Raw genomic sequence first — 24,488 nt, 5'->3', positions numbered from 1 at the left:
ATTTTTGCCATAACCTTGCTTTTCTATAGTGCTTGTTAAATTTTTATGTAAGGGAACAGAGGTCTAGGAAGATAGAAAATAATAGAACTAGCATATTAAAAAAAATTGAGTACCTACTATATGTCATATGATATTGCTAATCTATTTGAGAGCAATTATTCTACTTAATCAGTACCTCTAACACTAGGAGTAGTTATTATCATCTCATTATCTCTATTTTATGAGTAAGGTTTCTAAGATTCATTTATGGGTACACCTGGAATGGATTACATTCATTATCTTTTAATATCTATTTTCCCTCTTGTTCTCTTGCTTCAGATGAGGGTGGCCACCTCTTCTGTATAATAAGCACATATTCTAGTTTTTCAAAACTGCACCTTTAAGCTGCTGTACCTGTTATGGTTACAGGCCTATGTCACCTCCTCATGCTTATCTAGTCATTGAGGCATTTCTAGTTAATACTTGCCTACTCAAATGTATTAACATTTCTAATCCAGAAGGATGGTCCTGAAGCTCTAGCAAGCCTGCAGATTATTATTATTATTATTTTTTAAATAAGCTGGTTTAAACAAAAAAATCAGCTACTTAATACACTTGATATATAGATATATATCAGATCATCACATTCTGTGCTTTAACTATCTTACAATGTTATATCAATCATACCTCAGTAAAGTTAAACAAAAATGAGTTAGTTATCAACATTTAAGGACAATTTTGGGCTTCCCTGGTGGATCAGATGGTAAAGAATCTGCATGCAATGCAGGAGACCCAGGTTCAATTCCTGGGTCAGGAAGATCCCTGGAGAAGGAAATGGCAACCCACTCCAGTATTCTTGCCTGGAGAATTCTATGGACAGAGGAGCCTGGCTGGCTATAATCTACTGAGTTGCAAAGAGTTTGACATGACTGAGCAACTGAAACACACACAAAAGACAATTTTACATTAAAAAAATCCACAGTCTGGCTTCCTTTGAAAACACAGAATGTTTGGCAACATCCCATGAGTAACAGCTTGTTGGAGGTGGGGGGTGGCTGACTACCTCCCTCAGAAATGTTAGGCTGTATTCAGTTATCTACAATTTTTACTACTCCCTATCATATTATTTGGGGGCTTCCTTGGTGGTGCTAGTAGTAAAGAACCCGCCTGCCAAAGTAGGAGACATAAGAGATTAGGTTCAATCCCTGGGTTGAGAAGATCCCCTGGAGGAGGGCATGGCCACCCACTCCCATGGACAGAGGAGCCTGGTGGACTACCATCCATAGGGTCCCACAGAGTCAGACACAACAAGTGACTTAGCACACATGCACCGTATTATTTGAGACTGTTTTTCACATTTCCGTTAACTTCCAGGCTCCTATATGACATCTGAATTTGATACCACTTCCCCAGGTCATTGAGTCTCTAACTGTGCTATGCATATATAAAATTCACCTGGGGGAAATTCTTCAAAAAAAGAAAAAAAAAGCTGGTATCAGGCCACAACACACAATTTAGTGGAATTCAATGAGTCTAGAATCTAGACTTTAAAACTACTACCTACATGTGATTTTGTTTCAGGTGGCATCCAGTCAAGGTTTGAAAATCACATTAGGGGAGACTCTTAGGATAAGTGGTTCCCAAATATGATACTCAGAATTACCTGTGGACACAATCACCTGTGAAGTTGTTTGGTTTCTGGATAGATTTGTATGCTCAAATTTGTATGTATCAAAGCCAGTGATTCTGATTTGATAAATCTTGAGAATCTATATTTTGAAATGCTATTGGGGTATTGCTAACACACAGGTGGCCACCACTCTGGGGGCTGAAAGTCTAGGGAATTACACTTAATGACAGAAAAAACAGTGAGTACAATGGGAAGCTAGGAATTTTGTTGTTGTTCAGTCACTAAGTCCTGTCTGACTCTTTGTGACCCCATGGACTGCAGCATGCCAGGCTCCCCTGTCCTTCACTCTCTCCTGGAGTTTGCTCAGATTCATGTCCATTGAGATGGTGGTGCCATCCCACCATCTCATCCTCTGTCATCCCTTTTTCCTTTTGCCTTCAATCTTTCCCAGCATGAGGGTCTTTTCCAATGAGTCAGCTCTTAGAATCAGGTGGCCAAAGTATTGGAGTTTCAGCTTCAGCATCAGTCCTTCCAATAAATATTCAGGGTTGATTTCCTTTAGGATTGACTGGTTTGATCTTCTTGTAGTCCAAGGGATTCTCAAGAGTCTTCTCCAGCACCACAATTTGAAAGCATCAGTTCTTAGGTGCTCAGCCTTCTTTATGGTCCAACTCTCACATCTATACATGACTACTGGACAAACTATGTGGACATTTGTCAGCAAAGTGATGTCTCTGCTTTTTAATATGCTGTCTAGGTTTTCATAGGTTTCCTTCCAAGGAGCAAGTGTCTTTTAATTTCATGGCTGCAGTCACCATCTGCAGTGACCTTAGCCAGATCTGAACTTTTGTCTGATTCCCTGATATTTTGCTTGATAAGAGACAACAGAATAAAATACAATTCCAGGCTTTCTCTCTTTTTCACTAATGATTATTTCAAGTAGCTTTATTTTTCATTAACTCTGAATTTTTCTAATTTTACAGATAAGTCAGAAATCTTTGGCTACACAATATAGAGACATTGGCTGGGGAACAGGGGTGAGAATTTGAGAAAGCAGTGACCCAAAGCCACAGGAGCAACATCACTTTTCTGTCCTCTGTGGTCTCCAGAAAACTTAAAACCGATTTGGGGAAAATGAAGGACATGAAAAGCTTAATAGGGTGAAGAAATACTTTTTCTATTTCTTATGAAATCAATTTCCTCAAGGTCTTACTCTTCCAGCTTTGTTCTACATAACATAGTAAATTCTAGGAGGTCATGAACTCTATCTACTTAGTGAATGAGAATTCTTTTTCATAAAGTGGGATGCTTCTTAGTTCGCATCACCCACACTTTGACAGGTGGGGGATTTTTCACCAGTGTTCCCTTAGTTATGTTACACTGGAAAGGATGGAAATGGACCATTGATTCAGTTTGATCAACAGTCACTGAGCATCTATTATGAGCCACTCACTGTGCTAGGAGCTTAGGGTTCAACTTAGTGGAGGAGAGAGACACATATATCAACAAATAATCATTAAGCTATGCAACAGATCTAGAAAAGAAGAATGTGCAAGGTAGAAAAGTGACGTAAAAGTGAAAGAAACAAACTTCAGTAGGGAGAGGAGAGTGCACAGGTGATATTTAAGCAACATTTTGAAGGCTAAAGGGGCTTCCCTGGTGTCTCAGATGGTAAAGAATCTGCCTGCAATGCAGAAGATCCCTTGGAGAAGGGAATGGCTACCCACTCCAGTATTCTCGCCTGGAGAATTTTACGGACAGAGGAGCCTGGAGGGCTACAGTCAGTCCAGGGAGTTGCAAAGAGTCAAACACGACTGAGCAACCAACACTCACTTTTGAAGGCTAAATAGGAGTTTTAGGCAGACCCAAGGGGAAAGGGATTCCAAGCAGTGGGAGCAGTATATGTCAAGGTTTGGAACAGCACTGGGCAAAGTGCTTGGGGTAGGGGGTGCTTAGTATCTAGAAGAAATGAGGAGAATAAGCCAGGCTTGGATGATGACAGGTCTTGAATGTCACATGAAAGCTGCTTAGAATTCATCCTATAGGTTAGAGCTTGGCTGTGTGGGTGGTTACTGAGAAGATTTTAGGTTGCTTTGGGGGCTTGACATTAAAAAACTCTGAACTGCATAGTGAGAAAGTTAATCCCTTTTCAATTAAATGTTTAATCCTTCTGCTAAATCAAGGAGAAAGCCTCGGTTTGGCGTTAGTATGTGTTTAACACTTCTCTAACACCTGGAAAATTTTCCTTTTACAAAAAGGCTCAGGCAATTCTACCTAGCTGGAATTGCTTTGTTTTCATTGTATACTTATTTTCACAATTAACTTCTCTTTATGGCAAGGGATACTGGTTTTTCATTAGTGTTGATAAAAGATCTTTAAATACAAATTTAAAGAAAACAGCTAATCTTCAAAACAGCAATAGGTGATCACAGATACAGCAGGGACTACGAGGGCAGTACACGAGTGCATAAAGTTTGGAAATAATGATATTTTTTGGAAGTAGGAAAAGGGTTCAAGCAGTGAGTGAACCACCTCTCTTCTGAGGGCACCTTGGAGAATATAATGGAGAAGCCAAGAATGCAGGCAGAGAAGTCAAGAATGGGGATCACAGAACTACTGTGGGCACAGGTGGCATAGGCCAAGGTTAGCCTGTTGGTTTACTCCTGATCTTTCCTAGGGTTACATCATCACAGGAGGGGGATCCTAAGCATTTCCTGGCCTGAGCTGCGGCTATTTCTTGATGAAGATCTTCAAGTGGCTGCTGCCCAGCAAATGTTAAAGGCAGACTTCAAATGAAGGTCAGAATGAGATTTAATTATCTTCTAGTTTTCTAACCCATGATGGAGTATTATTGGGAAACCGATGCGATCTCAAAACTTTTAACTAATGGATTTTCACGAATATAAGCAGGCAATCTTAGCTTTAATATTTGATTTCCAAAGTGTCTCATTCTAATCTGTGTCCTGGGTGTGGGTCTCCTGTCCTGTTAGGTCCTCAGACTCTCTCCTTCCCCCTCAAGTCTAAGATAGGCAGCAGAACTATGCAAGCAGTTAGGATGTTTTTAGTCTCTGTTTGGAAGATGGGAAACCCTCCTCTTCTTTCCTCCCTCTCCAGCTGCTGCTGACCATTTAGGAGTCACAGTACGACCACACTGGGAAGATCCCCTGGAGGAGGGCATGGCAACCCACTCCAGTATTCTTGCCTGGAGAAACCAAATGGATAGAGGAGCCTGACAGGCTCCAACCCATGGGGTTGCAAAGAGTCAGACGCGACTGAGGTGAGTTAGCATGCACAAACGACCAGGCTAGTTCAATGCCGGGTGACAGAACATACGTAGGCTGTTCCTACTGCCAAGAGTATCCGAAAGATATGTCTTGGTTTTTTCAAACTAGATTAGAATCATTTTCTCAAAGAAAAAGATGTTTCAATAAAAATGCTTCTCATCTGTTTTTAAAATTTGAATGTACAAAGTATTTTTATGTATATTAACTCACTAAACCCCTATCAATTCTTTAAAATAGTATGGAATAGTATGGGAGGCCCTCCATAAATACCTGTTTAATGAGTACTATTGATAATTTATAATGGAAGAAACTGAGGTTCAGGGAGGTTACCAAAGCTGTTTTCAGATGCTTCTGGAGCTATAATTTGAAGACAGGTCTTCTGGTTCTCCTCCTCACTCCACATCCCCTTCATCTCAAACAAAAGAGCCTGTTACAGATAGTGTTTGGTGCCTATAGAACTACTAAAATCAGAATTCTGCTCAATTATGATCAAATAGGGTTTTGTGGTCTGGTCTGAGGTCTTAACAGCCACAGATGACATTGCTTCAGTGGAAAAATCAATTCTGAATTGGAGATTAATTCATCTGCAAATCACAACAACTTGGTGTATATCTGTCTCTCTATATAGATATATAATAGATAAGTGCTTTTTAATATGAAGATTTACGTTTATTGATTTAAAAAAATACATTTAAATTCCTAGAGATCTTATATTTTCTGGGCATGTGTATCTCAACAGAATGTCACCGACCAGAAAGAATTATCTTCACCTGCTTGTGGAAGCCCTTGAGGACCAGGTTTTGTAAGATTGCTGATGGTAATTGATCTGTGTTTTTCTGGTTTTAGGGAAGGCATGTCAGAATCTTGGGAGTGGGGGATGGAATGCTTTTTGAACGATATCCACAAAAACTAGAGAATCTGATATATTCCTTTAAGGCTGGTAGATCCTGCTCCAATTTTGTGAATCAGTCCTGTAGTAACTGTTATTAAGGTGTGAGTCTCACCATCAGGAGTGTTGAGGAGTGAAAAAAGAATGATACAATTGCCATAATAAAGTGTCTTTTGAGCAGTGTTGAGGCATTAGACTCAGTGCAGTGTACCTTATGTTTGCCGAATGAATGAAAGAATGAATAAATGAATGAAAGTTACTTTGCTTTAAGAAGCTTTATCTAGAAGCAGTGTGCAGAATGGTTTGGAGGAAAGGAAATAGAAATATTAGGGGGCTATTCAAGAGTATTGGTGGGAGCAGCTAGTATCCTATGAAAATCAGAAGGAAGAATAAGGTAAGGACAAGCAAAGCATACTGAGGAAGGCAAAAGAATGAGATGCCAAGAAAAGGGAGAAGCTAAAGATGTTATGAGAAATATTGTTATAGGTGGGAGAGAGTACCATTTGAGGATATCTTTACATATTTTGAGTTTAAGGTAAGAATATAAAGAGAGAGAGAACTGGAAATTCCAGTTAGAAAGTCTTGGTGTCACCACATGCAAAAAGGAAAATTCAGGAGTCTAAATCTTGAGAATGTAAATCTGGTTATTGCCTCACTATTTATACTTTCTTCTTTGAAACTGTGAACTTGTTAGCAAGTAGTGTTATAGATGGTACTAAGGATCATCCATTTATTCAGCAAATCATTTTTGCCATGCTCATTCCTACCTCAAGGCCTTTGCGCTTTTGCTCTCTTTGCTTGTAATGCCTTTCCCTCAGAAATTTGCATAGCTGACTCTTTACTTCTATCAGCGGTACAATGTTACCTCTTCAGGCAAGCCTTTGTGACTAACCATTGTCATTCTCTAGTCTTTTACCCTGAGTTATTTTTCTCCTTTGTACTTGCCTTTACTTAATAATACTATATTATATATTTATTTATTCATATGTCTTATTGTCTGCCTCCCTCACTAGAATATAAGTTCTTTTGAAACAGTGGCTTTGCTATTCTATTTCCTGCTGTATTCTAAGGTTATATTGAGAACTTCACTTGGGAGGCTGGTCACTGCTCTTTGGAGGAAGGAAAGTTGGAGGGGAAACCATTCTATGTGGGTTGAGACAACTAGACATCTGGAGAATGTGGGCTAAGGGGGTATAAGGAACACAGTCAGATGATTTGATCAGAGTGATAAAGTCACAGAGAGTTCAGGCTAAGTCCTGTCTTGGGAAATCAGAACCATGTTCAGGCAGAAGTTACAGCAGGGCAGAGAAAGACACTGCTCTCCAGAGAGGATGGAGCAGATGTGAAGGGAGAGCCCTGAGAAGAGCAGCTTCTGGGCCCTAGAGAAAGTGAAGAAGAGAGTAGCTGCCCAGCACCTTCCCAGTGATGCAGCCCAGCTCCCCTCAAGCAGTTCTGTTCCTTGTCATCTTCCCGTAGTTTTTCAGCATAAACCCATTATTTTCAAGCCCATGGAATGAGTTTTCTGTTGCTTAAAACTCCAAGCCCTAGAGAGCAGTTAATTAGTTAGTTCAGTCGTTCAGTCGTGTCCGACTCTTTGCGACCCCATGAACCGCAGCAGGCCAGGCCTCCCTGTCCATCATCAACTCCCAGAGTCCACCCAAACCTATGTCCATCGAGTTGATGATGCCATCCAAACCATCTCATCCTCTGTCGTCCCTTTCTCCTCCTGCCCTCAGTCTTTCCCAGCATCAGGGTCTTTTCAAATGAGTCAGCTCTTCACATCAGGTGGCCAAAGTATTAGAGTTTCAGCTTCAACATCAGTCCTTCCAATGAACACCCAGGACTGATCTCCTTTAGGATGGACTGGTTGGATCTCCTTGCAGTCCAAGGGACTCTCAAGAGTCTTCTCCAACACCACAGTTCAAAAGCATCAATTCTTCGGCACTCAGTTTTCTTTATAGTCCAACTCTCATATCCATACATGACCACTGGAAAAACCATAGCCTTGACTAGATGGACCTTTATTAGCAAAGTAATGTCTCTGCTTTTTAATATGCTGTCTAGGTTGGTCGTAACTTTCCTTCCAAGGAGTAAGCATCTTTTAATTTCATTGCTGCAATCACCATCTGCAGAGAGCAGTAGAAATGTCCAACAGAACTTGTCCAACAGAACTTATGTGAAGATGGAAAATGTTGTATATCTGTGCTGCCAAATACAGGAACCATTACCCACACGTGGCCACTGAGAACTTGAAATGGGTTTAGAGTGCCTGAGAAACTGACTTTTAAATTTTGTATTATTTTCACTAAACTTAAATTAATATAGGGTTAGTAGCTATCAATTGGACAGCACAATAAAAATAGAAATATAGAACAATGGAACAAAATAGAAAGCCCAGAGATAAACCCACACACATATGAGCACCTTATCTTTGACAGAGGAGGCAAGGATAATACAATGCAGAAAAGACAGCCTCTTCAGTAAGCAGTGCTGGGAAAACTGGACAGATACATATAAAAGAATGAAATTAGAACAATTCCTAACAGAATACACAAAAATAAACTCAAAATGGGTTAAAGACTTAAATATAAGGCCAGAAACTACAAAGCTCTTAGAGGAAAACACAGCAAGTTACTTCTTTGACATAAATCATAGCAAGATTCTCTCTGACCCACCTCCTAGATTAATTGAAATAAATACAAAAATACACAAATGAGGTCTATTAAAAGCTTTTGCATAGCAAAGGAAACTATAAACAAGTTGAAAAGACAACCTTCAGAACAGGAGAATATAATTGCAAACAAAGCAACTGACAAAGGGTTAATCTCTAAAATATAGAAGCAGTTCATACAGCTCCATATCAGAAAAACAAACAACCCAGTCAAAAAATGGGCAGATCTAAACAGACATTTCAAGACATACAGATGGCCAATAAATCCATGAAAAGATGCTCAACATGGCTCATTATTGGAGAAATGCAATTTAAAACTACAATGAGGTGTTACCTCACACCAGTCAAAATGGCCATCATCAAAATATCTACAAACAATAAATGCTGGAGAGGATGTGGAGAAAAGGGAATCCTCCTGCACTATTGATAAGAATATAAACGGATACAGCCATTATGGAAAACAGTATAGAGGTTCCTTAAACTAGGAATAAATCTACCATATGACCCAGCAATTCCACTACTGGGCATGTACCCTGAGAAAACCACAACTCTAAAAGACACATAAACCCCAATGATCATTGAAGCAGTATTTACAATAGACAAGACATGGAAGCAACCTAGATGTCCATCAGTAGATGAATGGACAAAGAAGTTATACATACACACAATGGACTATTACTCGGCCATAAAAAGAAACAGATTTAAGTCAATTGTAGTGAGGTGGATGAACTTAGAGCCTCTTATGCAGAGTGAAGTAAGTCAGAAAGAGAAAAACAAGTATCGTATATTAGTGCATATATATGGAATCTAGAAAAATGGTACTGATGAAACTAGTAGAGATGGATTTGTGGATGCAGCATGGGAAGGTGCTGCTGCTGCTAAGTCGCTTCAGTCATATCCGACTCTGTGTGACCCCATAGACGGCAGCCCACCAGGCTCCCCCGTCCCTGGGATTCTCCAGGCAAGAACACTGGAGTGGGTTGCCATTTCCTTCTCCAACGCATGAAAGTGAAAAGTGAAAGGGAAGTCGCTCAGTCATGTCCGACTCTTCGAGAGCCCATGGACTGCAGCCTACCAGGCTCCTCGGTCCATGGGATTTTCCAAGCAAGAGTACTGGAGTGGGGTGCCATTGTCTTCTCCGATGGGAAGGTGAGGGTGGGACAGATTGAGAAAGTAGCACTGACATATATACAGTATCATGAGTAAAATAGGTGGTTAGTGGGAAGCTGCTGAATGACACAGGGAGCCCAGGCTGGCACTCTCTGATGACCTCGAGGGGCGGGATGGCAGGGGGAGGAGAGGGCGGCTCAGGAGGGAAGGGATATGTATATAATTATGGCTGCCTCTCATCTACAGCAGAAAGCAACACAAAAGTGTAAAGCAATGTTCCACCAATTAAAACAATTTTAAAAACTGAACAGCACAGCCCTGTGGTTATTGCTGCTGCTGCTGCTAAGTCGCTGCAGTCGTGGTTATTACTACAAGGGGTCAAATACAAGAAGCACAATCGCTGAAGGGCAATGAAGGGGCTAAAAAAGAAAAAATGAAATAAAGAAAACTATGATGGTGTCACAGAACTCAAGCAGAGGGTGTTCCACAGCACCAAATCTTTAAGAATGTTAAGGAGGATGAAAGTAAAGTCCCATTAGCAGCAGTGTCGTTTATCCTTTCACGGCAAAAACTTAGTCCAAACAACAGGGGCTGGTTAAACCAATCATGAAACAGCCCATTCAAAGGCAAACTATCAAGCCATTAAAAAATAGAAAAAACATTAATGATATGGGAAGATGTTTACATGTTCAACAATTTCATAAAATGACATGATCCCAATTTTATAACACATACATATGTCTAGAACTCTGGGCTGTGGGTTTATGAGCAATTTTTATTTTATTCTTTGGCATTTTATTAACTTTCAGAATTATCCACAAAGAACATAATTTTTTATAATCAGAATAAAGGAACAAATGATATGCTTAACACAATAAAATGGCTACATCTTTTCAAGCTGCATTATAAAACAAAGCGATAGTAAATACAGCTACTAAAAATAATTAACCATCCTACATTTCTAAAGTTATTCACATTCTTCTCCCAACTTCTCTAGATACACACTCTGAGGTGTGTATTCTTTAAGGTATATGACTGCAATTATGGTGGCAGAACAGCAGAGATTGTTGGGAATTCTTAGAAGGCAAAAGAAGATCTTTTCTTAGATAGACTAACCTAGATGTCCCACGGACAAAAGACCAGGAAAAGGACCAACAGCTTCTTGGAGTCCTTTTCTTGCCTTGAGAGGTTGGGGTCTTTTGCTTTAACTTAAAGCTATACTTTAAGGACCACTAGATGGCGCCCTGTACTTGCAACCAGGCGAAGGTACATTGGCTTAATTTAGGCTTGGATTTACCAGTCGTTTTCAGGTGTACGCGGAAGCATTTCCTTCTGTGTATAACACACTGTATGACATGACTCAAATTAATTCCTCGTATAGCATCAAAACAATAACAGCTCTCTATCTGAACCTATTAAATTCACAACACATAGAAGCAAATTCTTTGTTAAATGGAATCCTTGTTTAAGTACCTCTGGCTGGGACTGAACAAATAGAATTCCACAACTGAGCCAGAGAGTAATTCTATTAGATAAAGACATGCTGAGCATCCAACTTCGTTTATGGAAATAAAAATTTTTATTTTTTACCTGGAGAGTATTCATCCAACTTTTGTTTGGCTTTGAGTTGAGGCTTTCAATAGGAAAAAAACACCAACAGATTCTATGCAGCCAAAGCCTCCGTACTGAAAGTCCAGCTAATGACCACCCCTAAGTGAGGGGAAAGTAGTGACAACCCATGTCTAAGTCATTCCTAAGAATGCTACTGAAAGATCCAGACAGAGCCATTGTTTGGAACTGTACAGGCTCAGCACTTGCAGAGCCTTGAAAATACAAAGCTAGGCTCAAATATAAAGGAAAATACCAGCCTTTCATACAGAAAAACCACCAACTCAGAATGTCCATGCTTCAAAAGCCATGTCAACTCTGACTTTTCAGAAATTCTTTTTAAAAAAGCTGAATTCTTTTTTTCTGTTCTTTGATTCCAGCGTACAGTTGGAGTGACAATAAGGCTTTCTTTACTTGTATTCAAGTGTTTCTAAAAATTCTAAAGTATTATCCTTGAGAGAATAAAATACATAAAAAAAATGTTGCTCAAGGATATGTCAGGACACCCTTGGGGCAGTAGCACATATGCATTACTTTCATAATCAGAAAAGTGACTCACATTTTAAAAGTCCCTGAAAGCTGTAAATGCATCAAACAATTTTGATACAGCCAGGATTCAATCAAACACAGAGTTTGTTTTATGGATATCTTTTGTAATTCTTAGTATATAACACAGCTGTGTGTGTGTGTGTTTGTGTGTGTTAGTCACTCAGTTGTGTCTGACTCTGTGCGACCCCATGGACTATAGCCCACTAGGCTCCTCTGTCCATGGGATTCTGCAGATAAGAATACTGGAATGGGTTTACATGCCCTCCTCCAGGGAATCTTCCTGATCAGGGATTAAATCTTCTTCTATTATGTCTTCTGCATTGGTAGGTGGGTTTTTTATCATTAGCACCACCTGGAAAGCCCATGTAACAATGCTACTGTCCCTAAACTTGGATCTAATAAATGCCACAAGTTAGATCCATTAGTATGGGTAGAGTCTGCATGAAAAAAGGGAAACTTGTGAACCTTAAATCCACATCAAGTTGAGACTCTCCCCTTTCTAAAAACCCTCTTCTCCCCCTCTCCCCCAAGAAGCCAAAACTGTCAACTGTGTCTTGTTTCTGCTGTTCCTTAAGTTTAGTTCCTGGGAGCCTGTGAGAAATTAGGGTAGTAGGTAAGGCAAGACTTGTGAATTCCTCACTAATATCAACAAATAGAAATAGAATGCTGTTTTTCACCTCTGTAACTGCTCCAAAGATCCAATCATTCAGAACCCACACATAAAAAGCAACTGGTCATCATTCACCTCATTGATGACCAAATTTACACATACCTAACCTGATAGTCAGAGAAGGCAATGGCAGCCCACTCCAGTACTCTTGCCTGGAAAATCCCATGGACCAAGGAGGTAGGCTACAGTCCATGGGGTCGTGAAGAGTCGGACACGACTGATCGACTTCACTTTCACTTTTCACTTTCATGCACTAGAGAAGGAAATGGCAGCCCACTCCAGTGTTCTTGCCTGGAGAATCCCAGGGACGGGAGCCTGGTGGGCTGCAGTCTATGGGGTCGCACAGAGTCGGACACGACTGACGTGACTTAGCAGTAGCAACCTGAGGGTGAACCTCAGTGAGTTGGAACTCTAAATGGGGTTTCAAAACAGCAGCATCTGTTTGTTTCTTAAGCTTGGCCCACTGGAATCAGATCTCTTAAGTTTAAATATCATCTGCATACTGAAAATGCATTTAGAAGTACTCCAGAGAGAGCAAGCTAGAATATTTGAGCTCTAATTCTGATTATTTTAGTTTTCTATTAAGTTATGCCAACACTATGTGCTAAGAGAATGATCATTAGAATACACTGTGGTGTGCTTAGAACTTTGCATACATGATATGAAAACTTTACCATATGCAATCTTCATCGTAACTTTATGACAGTCATATTTTGTGGATCAAAAATTGAGGCATAGAGACATCAGGCATGTTTCTCATTGTATGATGTCTAGAAAGCTGTAGAGCTAAGATTCAAACATAGGTCTGTGCTTCTCAAAAACCTATTCTTTTCACCTCTAGCTTGCATTTCTTCCATTTATATGTTATTATTGTCTGATTTGTAAAATAAACACTAACTGTACTGCTCATGTCTCAAAATAATTGTGAGGATAAAATTGAAAATATGGATGTAAAAGATAAATTTAAACATATTCTACAATTAATTTATTACTGAAATCTATATTTTCATACTGAAGTATTGAAAGCAGTGGTGAGGAAATGTGAAGATGACTTGTCTTTTTTCTCTTATTAGTATTATTATTATTTTTTAAAATATTTATTAATTTGGCTGCACCAGGTCTCAGTTGTGGTACATGGGATCTTTAGTTGTGGCATGAGAACTTTTTAAATAAAATTTTATTTATTTATTTGGCCACACCATCATGTGGGATCTTAGTTCTCTGACCAGGGATTGAACCCATGCCCACTGCATTGGGAGCATGGACCACTGGGGATGTCCCTCTCTTATTATTTTTAATTGTGTAGGTAATACATACTTAGTTTTAGAAAAAAAGAAGCATGCATAGGGGAAAATCTGGACTTCCACCAATCACTTACAATCACATTTAACTTTTTTAACAAAGTTCTAGCTTTATATTTTATAGGTCACACTTTACACAAAACATATACATTTTTTATTCTGTGTCAATAAATATATCTTCCTTTTGAAAGGGTACATAGTAAAGTTATGATTTAATTAATTAAACTATATTGGATAGTTAGTGTAAAATATGTTTTTAACTATCTTTTTTTCCTGCAATAATTCAAAAGCAGTGATGGATTCTCAGATTATAGGCTGACAAATATACTAAATTAATAGGGAGGTTTTAGTATTTTTTCCTCTCAGTGGCCTCTCACTTTCTATAATGCATAGCTCTTTCTATCCTTTTACGTTGTCTATACATTGTTATTTTCCTCACAAGACTGTTAAAGGGATGTTATGAGTATATTTGTGAACGAGCCTTGAAAAGCACAAATTTTATGTAAATGTAAAATTTTTTTGGACTTTTTCCTAAATCTATGTCTCAAATGAATAACAATGAGGCATAATTCACCTTCACTAAAAGAAAAGTCATCCTGCTTAATTCTTTACCGCTTGAATCCTTGAAGTTTTATCTCTACAGACAGACCATCCCTGGCCAACCAGATACTAGCTTTTCATGGTCAGTTTTCTCCAACTGAAATAATACCAGCCCAGGTCAGTAAGATCAACCTGTTCCCTCAATGGAGGAGATACACAGGCTCCCCTTTTATATTCAGGAGAGCTGCAAGTCTAGCTGATGTAACAGGTTAGGGGAAGGTGGCTGGCTTACTCCTTGTTTATCTTTTTTCTAATACTTTCTTTTCCCACCATCCCCCATAGGAAAGATCTGAGAAAGAAATAGTGGCTTAAAGATTTTCATTAGTTTGTTATTCATGTATTTACTCAAGAAGCAATGTGACAGATGCTGAGATGTTCTTTCTTCTTTCCTGCCTAGTTTTAGAGATTTTGCATCCCATTTTTAGTGCTGGACTGTTTCTTTACTCTTTTGTGGATGTGAGTAGCAGCAGCTGGACTAGGCAGGAAGAAAGAGAAAGAAGTCATCTCTACATTGTGTGGTGCCACTAAAGTGTGCAATACCTTGCTATTGAGCTCCACAGTGCTGCTTAGGGCAATGATACTCAAAGCAGCTAGTCTGCCAACTGTTGCCTATTCAAGATGACATAAGGAGCTTGTGAAGCAACACACTGCTTTGTCAAGAAAGACTTCCCAGGGAAATAATTTCAGATGAGCCAAATTGTGTGCTTAGAGGTGTGGCAGGAGAAGTTGGGGTAGAGAGGTTAGACCTGTGGCCATAGTCTCGCAAGCAAACTACTATAAGTTCTCCTATAGAAGATGTATGAGAGACCAACATTTCTGAAAAATGTTATTGGGCATCTTATTGAAGCTTCTATGGTAATAACTAAGGCTCTAGAAACTGCATTGATGATGTGTATTTACAAAAATTTGCCATTGGTATAGAAACGGTACCTTTGGCATGTCTTCTAATCCTAGGCAAGGGGGTAAACTATTCAGGAACACAGTTGTTTGGCAGGAGGTGGGTGCTAAACCCACTTTTAAGAGAAATAAAATGAGGGAGCGGGTAGAGAGTAAGATGGAAGATGAAGACACATTACACTGTGAATCAAATCTTATTTTGATTAATAACAAGTAATGCAGAATTAGTGGTGAATTAGGACTGGGATGATTCTTATCAGATCAAAACTAACACCTCTCTACTGGTTATTTAGCTAACACTATAAATTTTTTCACAGTGCATCACTTTCTTTATTTGATTCACAAAACAACTCTGTGAGATTGGTAAAATCAACCTTCTTTTGACTGACAAGCCTAGATGCTCAGAGACCAGAGGCACCTCCCTAAAATTCCTTGGCCAGTAAGAGGCAGGGGTAGACTGAGTCTTCTGAGTACTATTTAATAGACCTTCCAATGACTGTGCTCATTTAACCAAAATGATTGGTTAATGACTGGTGGCTCAGATGGTAAAGAATCTGCCTGCAATGCAGAAGACCTGGGTTTGATCCCTGGATTGGAAAGATCCGCTGGAGAAGGGAATGGCTACCCACTCCAATATTCTTGCCTGGAGAATTCCATGGACAGAGGAGCCTGGCGGGCTACAGTCCATGGAGTTGGAAAGAGTAGGACATGACTGAGCGACTAAGACTTGCTACTTGCTATTCATGAAATACAATCTAATGGCACAAAATCCAAGGTGACTTCTGCCACAGCAGAAGATAAAACAGGAAGGAATTAGACACCAAAATTGGTCTTCAGTTGATTCAATCATAAGTTAACCCCAAGATGTAACAGCCAAGGAGATCAAGACCCAAGATTCTCTATGGACTCTTCTCTGGCAGTCACAAAGAAAAGGCGGTGAGACAGATTAATTGCCCAAAGAATGGTGTTTGCTAGTGTCTTCTGCTCTATTTATCTAGAAAAATAAGTGCTATAAAAATTTGCCAGATTAAAAATAAAAACTTCCAAATTAGTCCTAGGTTTGTTTTTCAAGAGGAGCCTATACTGCTAAGAAAAGTTTTGCATCACTTGACGTTGAATTTGAAATCGTTTATCTTCAAGTTAGCAATAATTAGGTGCTACTATCAGCCATTCATCATGAATTGTAGAAGAATATGTTTCTTCCAGAGAGAGGACAGTGCCTATGTGCAGAAAGTCAAGGAAAACTACCACAATTGAGAGCAGATGTTTTAAAAAGAAATGTCCTTCACTTGTCCCTTCATGAGGCAGGTAAGTTATGTTGTGACATCATTGCTTTTCCCCCTGTACCATACAAAAGTGGCACCATGCTAGTCAAATTCTAATAAACAGAATTCAGTACTTATCCCTGTATTATAAAAATAGACCATCTAAAATACTTACATTCCCCTGGGAATAAATATATATTAATTAGTTGGCATATATAGTTCATGATATACATTGTGGATGGTACATTCAATGAGAGATGAAAATAGCAGTGTAGTCTCTTCTTAATTGCATGAGTTTGAATCTAAGCCAATTACATTACTCTATTAATTTTGCCTAATGAAACCAATATGGAATTAACATGAGATACATTTTAGAAAGAAATGTGTATCTGTCACTACCTCAGCAAGTAAATTTTGAGGTGTTAACTTGGGAGAAACTATACAAAACTCTCCGAAGAAAAAGTAGTAGGGGGTGTGAAGAGAAAGGAAGAACTGTAGGAGCTTACAGTAACAAACTTCAAGTAACTTAAATGTAACTGGATCCATGTGGAGCATCATTATTTGAAGGTCATAGGAACAGAATTCGGTTAGCCTCAAGTGGAGATTTGGGTGTAATAAAGTCAGAATTTTGGGGATGGAAGAATGCTTTGACCTTATCCTATGTGTAGTATTGTATTAAGCTTTTACTATGTACTGATAATACACATATGATTTCCAAGGCGGGGGGTAGCTAACAATCTTATTTTTAAGGGATTTCCATGCTTGAAGGAAGTCTGTTCCATCCAAGCTGATGGACCTATGTGTTTATGTTCTGAATGAATAGTATATTGAAATAAAATGACTATGCTGTTCTCAGGGGGTTGATCATTTCAGTGGTATCTCCATTCAGGAGTTGTGGCAGGATGTGATGCAAACCTTATTTATTGCAAACCTTATTATTAAATGCAAAAATTATTTATTAATTAGGTTTCCTATAAAAATATCAGTAGACCAAAAGAAAGTGGGAGAAAACATTGTTGCTGCTCCTGCTCTGAAAGCAATTTTGGTTTGTACAATTGTGTGGACAAGTCCACCCTCTTCTAGAATCCTTTATTTAGGCACTGGCACAGTCAACAAACTAGGTCACTGGGCAGGAGACTCTAATAAGGACAGTGGCTAATTTAAGCCAATTTTATTTAATGTGTAAAATGACTTCATCATGCTTTTATATTTAGAAAGTTTTTTTAAAAATCCCATCATTGTATTAGAGTAAATTCCACTTTTCAGGAGAAGCCAGGGAAAGATCAGTTTTTATTTTTGCTGAAAGCAGATGAGGGTCATATCCTAAAATGACATATTACAGTGACTTGGCATTGAGCTGGACATTTTTAATATAGAAAATTATAGAAAGACATTTAAATTATATACTAAAAGTAAGACAGGTTAGATATGTTTGAATTTAAAATACAAAGATAAATGAAAGAAAATGTCCTCAGTTGGCCAAACTAGATTTAAGTTAAAAACAATAATTCCCCCCTTTCAAGATGTGTGCCATGAAAGTAACAATGACAATAGTGATTTTAAATACACTTCTGAATTGAAGTACAGAAGCAAATGTGCTTGACACAGTATTTATTTTATTGTCAGCTTGTAAGGGTTGTCCCTGGAGGACTCCCTGCCCTCCAATGGTCCTAAAGCTTTGAAATTTACTGATTCTAGACGCTACTTCACAATTTCTCTGGTCTCCTTATTGAAGTGTGCTGCATACCACAAAAATTCATCAAAGAGCAGAGACAATTTCACTTCTAACTAAGGAACACTAATTTGGGGGGAAATTCTTGCTATTTAAGACTCTTGGCAAACCAATCTACAAATGGAAAGAAGTCTGGAGACTGTGAACACTGTTAGCATGTATGAAGTATTAGGTAACAAGGAAGCAATGATGAGAAGCAAGTTATGCTGACTCTTGCATTTGTTATGTCTGATTCTGCATATATATTAATAATGATACACCCCTATGGATGCAATTTCATGTTTATAACACTCTGGCTATTGGCAGCATTGTGCATCTGTGTTTTCCAAGCCTTCCCATCTGCTGCCTATAGTCATTCAGATTCAGGTGACAGAAATATTTTAGATTAAAGTTAACTAGTCTGCACTCTGCAGATCAAATCTCTACAGTTTAACGTTAAATAGGAATCTTCTGGGCAACTGCAGTAGCCTGAACCCACCCTTCCTAAGATTAAAAATGTTAAGATTTGTTTTTCTAGAAAAAGAAACCTTCAGTACTGTCTTTGTATATTATGCATAGATTTGATCAAACTTTTCATATGTATTTGCTCTTACTCATTTTACTTCTTATCTCTGTATATATATCAAAGTGAAAGAAGAGAGATTAGAAATATTTTTTCCAGCTACAGTGACAGAGTGAAAATGATATAGAGAGAAATTCTTCTAAGTCTCGACTCTTTTACTAATATACCAACCAATGTGGATCAAGCCTCTGAACTTTCCTCAGTTTCTCAGTCTTTAAAATGGGACCAAAGACAATTACCTATTTGTTTCATAAATACTTTGTGCAATGCTTAATAATGCTTGATATCTTACTAAAAAATAATGCACAAAATGCAGAAAGCTCCCATTGCTAAGAGGACCCTGACTTAAAAAAAAATATTTATCTTATTATTAATTGTCAACAGTTAAGTTCACAAATAGCTTCCTCTATTGAAACCACACACACACATTTAACCCATAGGAAATGAAATCATTAGTCTTCTTTATTTCTAGACAATTGGTGCAGAAATGGGCTGAGAACACAACTAAATATAGCCAGCTTCTGAAGCCACATCACATAGAGAGGGTAGGGACAAAGACACAATCCCAAATGAGTCCTCCCATCCATTTTTCCGGTATCAGATTATGTTTTTAATGCCTTTCAATATACAAAACTAATTACCAGACTACCTATTGCTTCTGTACTAATTGCAGATTTCATGTTTACGCACAGGAATTCAGAGGGAGGTGTTTTCTTTACACCATCGCCTAAAGCTCAGGGACGTCGTCCAAAGTCAGAGAGGGCAGGTGCTCTTTATGACAGTTTCTTTCAGAGTTCCTCCAGGGACTGAAAGACTGGCAATCTGGGCTCTTCTATGCCCATCCCCCGCGCTAGTCATTAGAACCTCGATAGCTCTCTACGCTCCTGAACTTGGGACTTCAACTTCCATCGGGTAACCACTAGGTTTCTCCCAGCTGGTCAAAACATGAAGACTTTTTCGCTTTTTCTCCCACTTTCTTCCTTCCATCTTGCTACCTCTGCTGCTGCTGCTGCTAAGTCACTTCAGTCGTGTCTGACTCTGTGTGACCCCATAGACGGTAGCCCACCAGGCTACCTCTCATTTATTTCCATCTGAGTTTTAATATGTTTTATTTTACTTCTACTGAGATCCTTCTACCTATAACCTACAGATATGGTCCGATCCTCAAACAATATCAAAGTTGTAAAGCCCCACGTCCCTAAGGTCTTCACCCGGGTTTTCCCTCCCCGCCCTCCACCCATCCTCCCCACCCCCGCCCCCGCTACCGCCCCGGCCCCTAGTGGCGTCCATCCCCACTCTAAGCGTCAGACTCCGCTCACCTGACTCTCCCGTGGAAACTCGTAGCGCACGATGCTGATGACTGGAATGTGCAGGACGGAGCTGACCAAGTCGAGCTCCATCATCTCCCCCAGGCTCTGAGGGAAGGCGAGCAGCGCCGATACCCCTTGCACCACCACGGTGTGGCACACGCTCTGCAGGAAGGAGAAAGGGTCACTGCTCCACGGCGAGCTAGGGGAGGAGAAGGGCAGGAGCGGCAGATCGCCCAGGCCCGCCTCGATGGCCATCACTACTTCCAAAGACAGGTTGTAGGGCAGCAGTCCTTCAACTCGGTTCAGGTTGTCCACGGCGAAGAGGAGGGCGTCCCGAGGCCAAAGGGTCTCGGCCCTGGCGCCCTCCGCCGGCTTCCGCGCGCCCGGCGGCCCCCGGCCATGCAGGGCGCTCCCCAACCAGCGTGCGCCTGGCGAGGGCGCCGGGGGCAGCCAAGTCCCTGGCTCAGGTTCATCTCGCTGGGCGCCTGTCCGGCTGCCGTCCGGGGTGCGGCTGGCCGCGCGGGGGGCCGTGGTCCAGGGCTGCAAGTGCACCGCGCCCACCCTCACCGCGTGTCCGATGCGCTTGAGGATCTGGCAGGGCTGCGGGTGCGAGGAGGAGCCAGGCACCCCGGCCAGCACCAGAGCGCAGGGCGGCGGCAGCAGCAGACAGACCCTGCTCAGCAGCCACCACAAACTCAGTCTCCTCATTACTGAGACCCGCAGGGAGAAAGCGCGCCCCCTCCTGCGCCCGCCTCACTCCGCTGCAGCAGCCGCCGCCTAAGGTCTCCGCCCCCAGGTCCCGCGCGCCGCTCACTCGGCTTGGCGAAGCGGTCCCAGGAGCTGGAGCGGACTCTGGGCCATCCAAGTGGGAGGCTAGCGCGCCCTCGGCGGTCTCAGAACCCGCTCCCAAGTCCCTCCGCCTCGCATCCTCTGCCCGCCCGGTCCCTGCGCGGAGCGGGGCGGGCGGCGCTGGTCACCCGCGGCTTGGGCGCCCGTTCCCTGCCCGCCCCATCCGCAGGGCGGCTCGGGCACTGTGTCCGGTCCCGCGGGGAGGCTGCGCTGAGAAGCCGAGGGGATTTCTAGGGGGCAACGGTGAGCGAGGAGGCAAGAAGCTCACTTGGATTCTTGACTCTTCTTTTTCCGCCCAGACGAGACCCACTTATTTCCTTGGCCTCGCGCAGAAGGGGGTTCACACCTGGGGTGCGAGAAAGCAGCCAAATCCTCCTAGCTCCGCCGTCGGCCGCCCTCTCGCGGGCTCCCCCAGCGCTGGCTTCATTTTTCTTCTTCCCTCGCCACTTCCTCCCTTTCTTTCTTTCGTCCTCTTTCAGCCCAGTCGCCGCCGCCGCCGCCGGCTTCCTCAGAGGAGCGACGCGACTGGCCAGCAAAGGGTGGTTCTGCTCGGAGCGCAAAGTTCTCCCCGCCTCAGCCGGCGCCTCCCTGTTGCTGAGCCAGGCGCCGGCCTGTCGCTTGGCTGCGCTAAACGCCCGCTGATGGTTGAGAGTCGCGGGTGGCGCTTCCCGCGCCCCTGGCAAGTTCTCGCCCCTCCAAGGCCAGCAGTCGTAGTTGGCGATATTCCTTGTGCCCTAAAACGAATTCTGAATTCGGAGTTGCGCCTGAGGAATCTGAAATCCAGTGGTTCCCTGGGATAGGCTGAAAGACGCAGTGACTTTAAGAAGCTCCTCTTCGATGTCTTTTTTAACGGTTTTTCTAGCTAAAGGTATTAAAGCAAGAATTATATATACGTTTAATATCCTCAGCTTCCTGCTTTTTGGCACGTGGACGTTTGACCCCCCCCCCCTTTTTTTTGAGGATCCCAATGTTTTGGGGTTCTCAGAATTATAACAAAATCTGAAACAATTATGTGACCAAGAAATTTAAAATATCAATACTTTGAAAGTATACTTGCAAGCACACTCAACAGCAAATTCTGGTTTAGACCAAGAGTCCTCCAGATTATTGCCTGGGTTTGGGTGAACTCCAGGAGCTGGTGATGGACAGGGAGGCCTTGCGTGCTGCGGTTCATGGGGTCGCAAAGAGCCGGACACGACTGAGCTACTGAACTGAAGCGCTCTCATTTGTGTGGTATTGAATACAATGAGGTCAGTGGGTTACAATTTGACCTTTTCCTCCATGACCTGACCAATCTGGAATTGGAAGGAGCAGGTTAAGGGTAGCACTCTGGTTTCCACACACACAGTAAATTTATTTTATTTCATGCCACAGTATCATTTATGAGGGGGCTTCCCAGGTGGCTCAGATGGTAAAGAATCTATTGCAATGCAGGAGACCTGGGTTTAGGCCCTGGGCGGGGAAGATCCCCTGCAGGAGGGCATAGCAACCCACTTCAGTATTCTTGCCTGGAGAATCTCATAGACAGAGGAGCCTGGTGGGCTACAGTCCATGGGGTCGCAAAGAGACACAACTGAAGAGACTCATCATGTATTCATCATTTATGAGGAGAGTAGGTGAGATATCCATGGGGCAGAACAAGCACCTGGAATCAGGAGTTCTGAATTTCAATAACACTTCCAGAGAACCATGACCTTGGCAATTTATTTTACCTAACATTGCCCTGCTATTTGGATCTGGTAAATTGTTATGCAAATACAGCTAGCTTTTAGCTCTGGAGAGTTGTTTTGATTCATGAACTACAGTTTCCATCTTGCTTTAAATCCTTGGGATGAAGAGGCTCTAGCTAAATAAAATTCTCAAGAAGCTTGCAAAGTGAATGCTGTTTTCCTGAGCACAGATCTTGAAAGCCATCTCAGCGCTAACCTTACCTGACATTCTAATTAGCTCTTGCAAGACTGGGGTGCTAGAGAAAAGACTCCCATGAGGCCAAAGTGGCAATCATACTAGAGTCTGAACCAGAAAGGAAAGATTCTTCCTGAAGCCCTAGAGAGGCTCTGGTGCATGGATGTTGGAACTTTCCTTTTGCTCCAGATGATTCCACTGATTAGGATCTGAAAAAGAAAATTATAGAATTTTGTGGTCCTTGCATTCCAAGAAGACTGGGAATCGATTGTGTAGTAAGGAGGCGTGCTTGTCTGTGTGTGAATTTGTGTGTGTGGAGGAGTATGGCATTCCAGATTATGACCATGCCCTAGAATGATTATCTTGGTGCTTGGCATCACATATGTGTTCAAACCAGGTTCCCAAGAAAATAGTTGGTGATGAAGAACAGTTGGGTCTAATCTGTTAATGGCATCCAAGAGCCACTGTGTTCCTGACCCTTTCCAATTGTGCCCTAACAAAGGTCCTACTGCCCAGTGTCCTTGGAGCCAGTAGAACAGACCAGTTTACCAAGAAAAGTAAAGTTTTTTTTTCCTTTCATCAGATAATGGAGAGGTGCAAGCTTGCACCCTAAGGAACAGGCTTTCTCCGACAGGCCGCAGATGGGGCTGCTTTATAGGAATCTCATCGGTGGGGAGGGGCAGAGTCCCTGGGAAGGCAGGCACAGCTGTGCAACTCACACCAGAAAGCATATACTGCAGGTTGCACGTGGCGTCTGCACGCCGGCCGTCAGCTGCCATCTTGAATCGAGCGTTGCGTGCTGCTTCCGGTCGTGGCCCTAAGCTGAGGCGTCAGCCATTTCTCACTAGGAATTCGAGACTGAGGTGCCTGGTGTGAGACCTCTGCCTGCGGCCCCTAATAACAAGTGAAACTGAAGTAAGCACGTGGGAAAAAAAGGTTAGACTTTATTTTTATTACCCAGGTTCTATATTTACTTCCTAGGAACTGTTAACAGACTTTCCCGGTGGTAGCGGTGTGTTCGCTCTGTCTCTCACAAATCAAGGACCGCTTAGGGGAATGGCTGAACTTGCTTATTCATAGTATAAACCATGATTCCCATGGTTTTGAGGAAAGTGCTGCCCTGGCTTATGATAAAACTGTAACAAATCTTGTGAATATTGTTTGAATGGTGAAGAACAACCCTTCCTTCTTATGCTTCCTTTTCTTTCTTTCCTGGGTTTTTCAATTATGTGACCCTGATTCCTTTCTGTTTTCTCACGCTGCTTGGTTCTCTTTTTCCGTATCACTGTACTCTAAGTATCTCTGACATGCTTCTCTTCGTTCCTTTCCCCACGTTTTCCTCCCCTCCCATCACTTCTTGTGCATGCTTCAGTGGTCATAATTTTGAAAGTTTTTAAAAGAGTCAATCATCAGTTCAGTGCCCATTAATTAAACTCTTACTAAGTGCAGGCATTGCTATAGGACTGTACTGGGGAATAGATGAATAAACTCTGATTCAGAGGAGTTGAGAATATATTTCCCGCCAACAAAGTCACATAGCTAATGTGTGAACAAAATACTAATGTTGAGCTTATATTTTAGTGAGAGAGACAGACAATAAAACATACAAGTAAGTAAATGTAGAATATGTTAGTTGCTACTAAAGAGAAAAATAAAACAGAAGAAAAGAAGTATTAT

The 24,488-nt window shown here is 41.4% G+C and overlaps 1 protein-coding gene across 1 annotated transcript in view; it reads right to left on the bottom strand.

Annotated features, from left to right (window-relative positions):
- The window catches only part of GRIN3A (glutamate ionotropic receptor NMDA type subunit 3A), a 187,276-nt gene extending 165,816 nt beyond the window's left edge, over nt 1–21,460 (bottom strand). The window contains exon 1 of the mRNA XM_043927912.1: nt 20,067–21,460. Within this exon, the coding sequence (XP_043783847.1) occupies nt 20,067–20,765 (699 nt within the window). The 5' untranslated portion in view covers nt 20,766–21,460. The remainder of the gene's footprint in view (nt 1–20,066) is intronic.
- Between the last annotated feature and the right edge of the window lie 3,028 nt (nt 21,461–24,488).

This window comes from Cervus elaphus, chromosome 16 (genome assembly GCF_910594005.1).
Source record: "Cervus elaphus chromosome 16, mCerEla1.1, whole genome shotgun sequence".
NCBI classification, from domain to species: Eukaryota; Metazoa; Chordata; class Mammalia; order Artiodactyla; family Cervidae; genus Cervus; species Cervus elaphus.
The sequence above is the reverse complement of the archived record's forward strand: the minus strand, read 5'-3'. Positions and strand labels throughout refer to the sequence as shown.